At 39.8% G+C, this 6300-nt stretch overlaps 1 protein-coding gene across 1 annotated transcript in view; it reads right to left on the bottom strand.

Annotated features, from left to right (window-relative positions):
- Nucleotides 1–269: 269 nt before the first annotated feature.
- LOC102302316 (1-phosphatidylinositol 4,5-bisphosphate phosphodiesterase delta-3-A) overlaps nt 270–6300 on the bottom strand; it is a gene marked incomplete in the record, with an annotated part of 39166 nt that continues 33135 nt past the window's right edge. The window contains 5 exon segments of the mRNA XM_042212650.1: nt 270–2024; nt 2141–2290; nt 5197–5332; nt 5538–5716; nt 5873–5989. Coding sequence (XP_042068584.1) covers nt 1882–2024; nt 2141–2290; nt 5197–5332; nt 5538–5716; nt 5873–5989 — 725 coding nt within the window.

Raw genomic sequence — 6300 nt, 5'->3', positions numbered from 1 at the left:
GACATTAAGTAAGGCTGCACTTTTTGCAGCGATCTCGTATAGAAAACTATTCAGCGCGTATATAAAACAGGCTCCGAACCGTAGTAAAGGGACCTCTGGCTAATACGTCGGTTCGCGTCGGGCTCGTAGCCGAAAACTAGCTTTACTTTGTTGTCTGGGTCAACTTTGATATGCGGGCTGCAAGTAGAGGTGACATGGGCCGCGAGATTGAGACACAGTCATTAAAGCCTCTTAATGCATGTTTTGTTTGGGTGTCCACCAGCGTGGAATTACCATAAATAGAGAGGGCATAGCCTAACATATGAAACAGGAAAAGACCGCCATGCAATGCCTTTGTTTTAACAAAGTAACTGTATTCTGAATACCACCCTTTTAAACGGTAAGTGTAACGGAAGACAGTTACTTTAAACACGTAACGCCGGTACATGTATTCCATTACTCCCCAACACAGCATACAATACCAACTGTCCAAACTTTACTCTTGGCACAGTACAGTCAGACAAGTACCATTCTCCTGGCAACCACAAAACCCAGACTCATCCATTGGATTTCCAGACAAAGAAGTGTGATTTGTCACTCCAGAGAAAACTTCTCCACTGCCCTAGAGTCCAGTGGTCTCATGCTTTACACCAAGTGCTTGTATTATATAATGCTTGGACGCAGCTGCTCGGCCATGGAAACACAGTCCATTATGCTCTCTATGCACTGTTCTCAAGCTAATCTGAAGGCTACATGAAGTTTAGAGGTTCTGGAGCAATTGACTCAGAAACCTGGTGACCTCTGTGCAGTATGCACCTCAGCATCCACTGACCCCACTCTGTGGTTTTATGTGGCCTACCACTTTGTGGCTGAGTTGCTCTCATTCCCAGTCGCTTTTACTTTGTTATAATACCACTAAAAGTTGATTGTGGAATATTTAGTAGCAAGGAAATTTCATGACTGGACTTGTTACACAGGGGGCATCCTAACAGGACATCCTGGAATTAACTGAACTCCTGAGAGTAACTCATTCTTTCACTGCATGCCTACGCACTTGATTTTATGCACCTGTGGCCATGGATGTGATTGGAACACCTGAATTCAATGATTTGGATGCGTGAGTGAATACTTGTGTATGTATTAAGCTGTTTGAAACTTTGTACTTCCAATTGCCTGCCACTAATCTTACTTCTTTTATGCTTGATCCTCTTCTGTAGCACTAGCTAGATTTCCCTTTGTTTAATTCATCACATGCTATAAGAACCTGTGATGGATACACTAACAGTTATCTGTTACTTTGATGTTTAAATGTCAAGAAATAACTCTTCTCAAGTGTTTTAAATTTAAAGTAACAAACATTTAAAAATGTAAGGAGTAGAAAATATGTATATTGATATACAGATATATTTTGGTTAAGATGTAGGGAGTAAAAGTAAAAGTTGTCACAAAAATAAATACTCAAGTAACGTGCAGATACACAGATCTAAAACAGAGCTAAAAATTCTACTTAACTACAACAGCATGTATATAATACAAAGTACTTGTACTCTATTAGTTCCCAGCTCTGACTCCGACCCTACTTCTAAGAGTTTGAAGTACTTGGGAAGCTTTCTACAAATGAGACATTATTACAATTATTCAGGTAAAACAGACACTTAAATTGACTGCTCTGAAATCTTAGGTGCATCATAAGTCACTGGTATGGATAGTATTACCTAATTGGCTTTTAGCATTGCATAACAATGTTGTCTTCTTAACAAATCTCAAATACAGTTTTGAAACATTTCTATTGCGTAAAAAAAATGAATCAGTTGATGATACCGTGAGAGAAAGCTGTAACCACTGAGTTTTCTCTGATTAACTACCATGGAATGATCATGTGGCTGAAAGGCAGAAGTGGGATTAGGGATTCTTGGTTGGAAAGTGGGTTGGCGATTTTGCTGAAGATTTGGAATTCTGACAGGGAGTGACCTTAATATGTATAAAGAGTGACGCAGGTGAAAGGCTTGATCCATCCATCTTGAGCAGTCGGACATGACGATAACCTGCAGAGTTAAGGGGGTTTAAGATAAGTAGAATATGTGGCTATTCATATTGTGTTGATGTTGACGACACCCACACACCCACACACTCATATTAACCCATTCGCTGCCACACATACCTGTGCGGACACTGGGGAAAGGGAGAGTGAATTGTCCCAGGAAGTCATTTCTGGAAGTATAGTCATGATCCTCCACCAAAAAGCGGACCAGAGCCAAGTCAGGGACATGGACGGTAAAGTTAAAGGTGCAGTCCCACCGTGGATTAAAGCCTGTAATGAAGAACATAAATTCACACACTAAGTTTTGCAATGTGTAAAGTGATAGTGTTTCTAAGCTTTTATGCCTGGTGTAAAACTGAGCTGTCCACTTTTAATACAACCTAACATGATTCCGGAATAGAAATCACTGCATGGCTCAAGAACTGTTAGTGAACACCATTCATCACTGCATTTCCAAAGTTCAAACTTTACCATGCAAAGGAAATAAAGTAAATGAAAAACAATCATAAGATGTCAGAACATAATTAAATTTTTCATCAGATGAAAAATGTGATACTTAGGACACTCAAGTTTAACATTAGCTGTTATACACTCTCACATTGGTGACAATAACGGGAATAAATAAACATGTTTATTCATGTTTTCATGTGTTAGAGCCCTGATTGCAGTTCAGAAGCTGAGCTTTAAGGTGAGGAAGAGGACCACAGTTTATCCGTAGTTGCATTAACTCGCTATTAGTTTCTTTCACATTCTTACTTCTTCCATGGCTTCTTCTTCTGAGATGATAAAACATACAGTAGTTATAATCCTTAATATCTTGACACTCAAGGTGCAAAACTGAATTAAAAATTGGCTCCATGGCACACAAGCACCTATGAATTATCTTCTTCTCCACATTTAGCATATTACATACGTGGCCAGTCTCTAGCCACATACTTAGGCAGAATCGCAATTTCCATCTGGCCCACTGTTTTAAACACTGCGCAACATGGTGAATATTTACAAAAGCAGTATATGTAAATTTTATTGAGCAGAGGTGGCAAAAATACACATTGTTTACTTTAGTAGAAGTACAGATACTGGTGTTAAAAAATACTCTGGTAAAATTACTGATTCGATTTCTTTACTCAAATAAAGTGAAAAAGGATGAAATGTACTTGTAGTGGCTCAGCATGGGGGAAAGAAACACAACTCGTAATAATTTCCATTGTGCGCTCCAGTAGATTTTCTTTGTATACAGGGTCTGCTCAGCTGATCTGCTGCTGCTGCTGCTGAGGTTCACTGCTCTTTGTGGATTTACACAACTTAATTCAACAAGATGTAACCCAATATTTCATAAGCTATCTTGGCTTATTTCTAACCCCTGCACTAATATATACTGTTTATAATGTCTTTATACAAGACAGTATACAGGCGGTATGAAGATGGAATTTAATGAATGAATCTAAGCATCATCAGGTTATTGTAAATTAACACTGACCATGAACATCACAGCCACTGTGCAACAGTCCGTAACAGTGCTTTACTGTAAATTCCTCACAATACTGCTAAGCTAACCTGTTTATCCTGCACTAAACTGCAGAATATGTTCATGCAGCTTTTGAATAATATAATTGTAGTGTACCTCAATTTGTTTTGCAGGAAGTTTCACAATATGAAAATCATAACTTCACATCGTCAAAGGAGCTTGCAAAGAAAAGGGTCTGGACTTCTTTAAGTTACTTGAAGACGTTTCACCTCTCATCCGAGAAGCTTCTTCAGTTCTAAGGTCAAATGGTCTTAAGGATAAAGGACACTCTTTCGAGGATGCCAATGTTCACATTTTGGACAGAGAAGACAGACGGTTTGAAAGAGAAGTGAAAGAAGCATCTATGTCCACTGTGAGCGACCATCTTTGAACAGAGGCGGGGGTTTACGACACCAACTCTCTGCCATCTATAATCCAGTTTTGAGATCCCTTCCCAGACGCCTTAACGCCCACTCACATCCTGGGCCAGCTGATCTCAGGAATTCGCATGATAAGGTGGGGCCAGATTTCACAATGAACACACCCGAAACTCTGGCTGATTGGGACCCACACCCAGTTTCACACCTTGGCTCAGGCGATTAGAGGATCATCAGGGGGTCCTTTTGTCCCTCTGTGGGGGGTTACTCCCACTAGGTTTATATCTGGGACTCTCCACCATTTGACCTTAGAACTGAAGAAGCTTCTCGGATGAGAGGTGAAACGTCTTCAAGCAACTTAAAGAAGTCCAGACGCTTTTCTTTGCAAGCTCCTTTGACTACGATGACCTGGATGACTGAGAACCTTCACAGACATAACTTCACATCATACACAGATCCAAGATATTATTTAAAAATTAGGGCATGCCTAAGTTTTAATTTGCAGTTTATCAAATGCCAGTTGGAAAGTACACACGGTGTAACTTGAGCGAGCAGAAACACACAAAACATATAAGCTGTGCACAAACAGTGTGTTTGCTATTATTTGTTGAGCTGATAGAGAAGTTTCATTTGAAATTACCTGAGTTATTCCCTTTTTATGTACCCCTCCTGTGTAGTGCTAGCTTGACACTAAAATACCGAGACCACAACGGACAGACATCTGCACCAAAAACACCACTTCAGCCCACTTTCACCCCTAGTTAGTAGGGGTTTAAACTGGTTTGATGTTTGGATTTTTTGACATTTTTATATATAAAGAGTAATAATTGTAATACCTCAAATTTGTTTTCATATTCTTATGGTCCTCATTTTTATTTTAGTTTAGATTATTTCTAGTTGCACAGGGGGAAAAGACATTATGGCCCAGTCTGTTTTCTGTAAATATTGCAGAATAGATAATAAAGTTGACTTCTTTTCTTCTAAACTTCTTTTATAAAGGTGGTCACATTTGCTGCTGATTGGCCACTACTTACTCTCTTAATTTTTCTGAAAGCAATAAAGGTGTTATTACTTTTTCATAGGTTGCCTCTGCAGGTTAGCTTCATTTTTCTTAAATAAATAGTGATGTTGTACTATGTCCCAAAGAGAACCCACATGGGTACGAAATTATAACCTGTCACAATCAACCCAGGAACCTCTTTCTGTGAGATGACAGGGCTAACAACTACGCTACCCTTAAAGCTGAAGCCATTTAACTATAAAATGATATTTTATTGTAAAGACATATATACCATTGTTTTCAACATAATGCGTTTTCTTCTTATTGTTGTCAATAGGAGCGCCGTGGATCTCCACCCACACTTGTGGGTCCACAATGGAGCTGGGCTTATCCCATTCTGGTTTAGGCAGCTGCTGAGCTGAAATGACCTGGAATAACAACAAAGCAAGAGAGATCTTTATTTAATTAAAGTATCATTATAGATTGGAGAAGAAGAACCCACTCAAGAAATAGACACATTTCTTTAATGGGAATCAATATTGAGGCAACTAGAGCTTTCTAAAATCGTTACAATAAGAAACATTTGGTCACCAAGCTTAAAATACTCCTAGACAGATTTAGTTTCCATCTTACCCGAACAGTGAGCATGACAGGTCTGTGGCCAGGACCTCCTCCCACATTCTCAGGATTGAAAGTACTGTCAGGCTGACACAAGAAGGCAGGTTTCAGAATGTACCCACACTCACCATTTTGCAGAAACCTGCCTTGGTTCAAATCCATCTGCTCACCAGGTGTCTGGAAGTTCAGAGCAACTGGAGAAAACAAAACATCAGTGTGAAGAGCTTGCAGGCCTCCTGAGACAATGTCCATTAGTCTACCCACTGGAGGCGCGAGTGTGGGAGAACAGTTAGTGACAGTTCTGTTTGCTTCTCTTAAAAATAGAACAACATATTAAAAAATGCTCTCACCAATTTGACAGCCTGCATTCCACATCTCCTGAGGGTTATAGTTGGAGGAATGGAGGCGCTGGCCTGAGGGGTAGATCCTGCTCAAGTGGTGACTGTTGTGACGAACAAAATACACCCCTGAATTGAGAGAACAAGAAAAGTTCAACACATTTTGCATTGTCGTTATGCTCTTGAATAAGGTACAGTCAACACAGGAATTTCTCTACCCAAATTCTAAGTTTATATAAACTTCTACATCTAGATCGCAGCACACAGTTCTGTGCACAAGTCTCTATCTTTAGATTTTGCTTGCTAGGTGCCCAGGCCTAGCCACGCACACACACACACACACACACACACACACACACACACACACACACACACACACACACACACACACACACACACACACACATCTAATATCCAAATTGTCATTACCTCTGATAAAC

This window comes from Haplochromis burtoni, unplaced genomic scaffold (assembly GCF_018398535.1).
Source record: "Haplochromis burtoni strain Fernald_Lab_line unplaced genomic scaffold, NCSU_Asbu1 Contig_384, whole genome shotgun sequence".
Taxonomy (NCBI): Eukaryota; Metazoa; Chordata; class Actinopteri; order Cichliformes; family Cichlidae; genus Haplochromis; species Haplochromis burtoni.
This window is presented reverse-complemented; position numbering and strand designations above follow the sequence as displayed.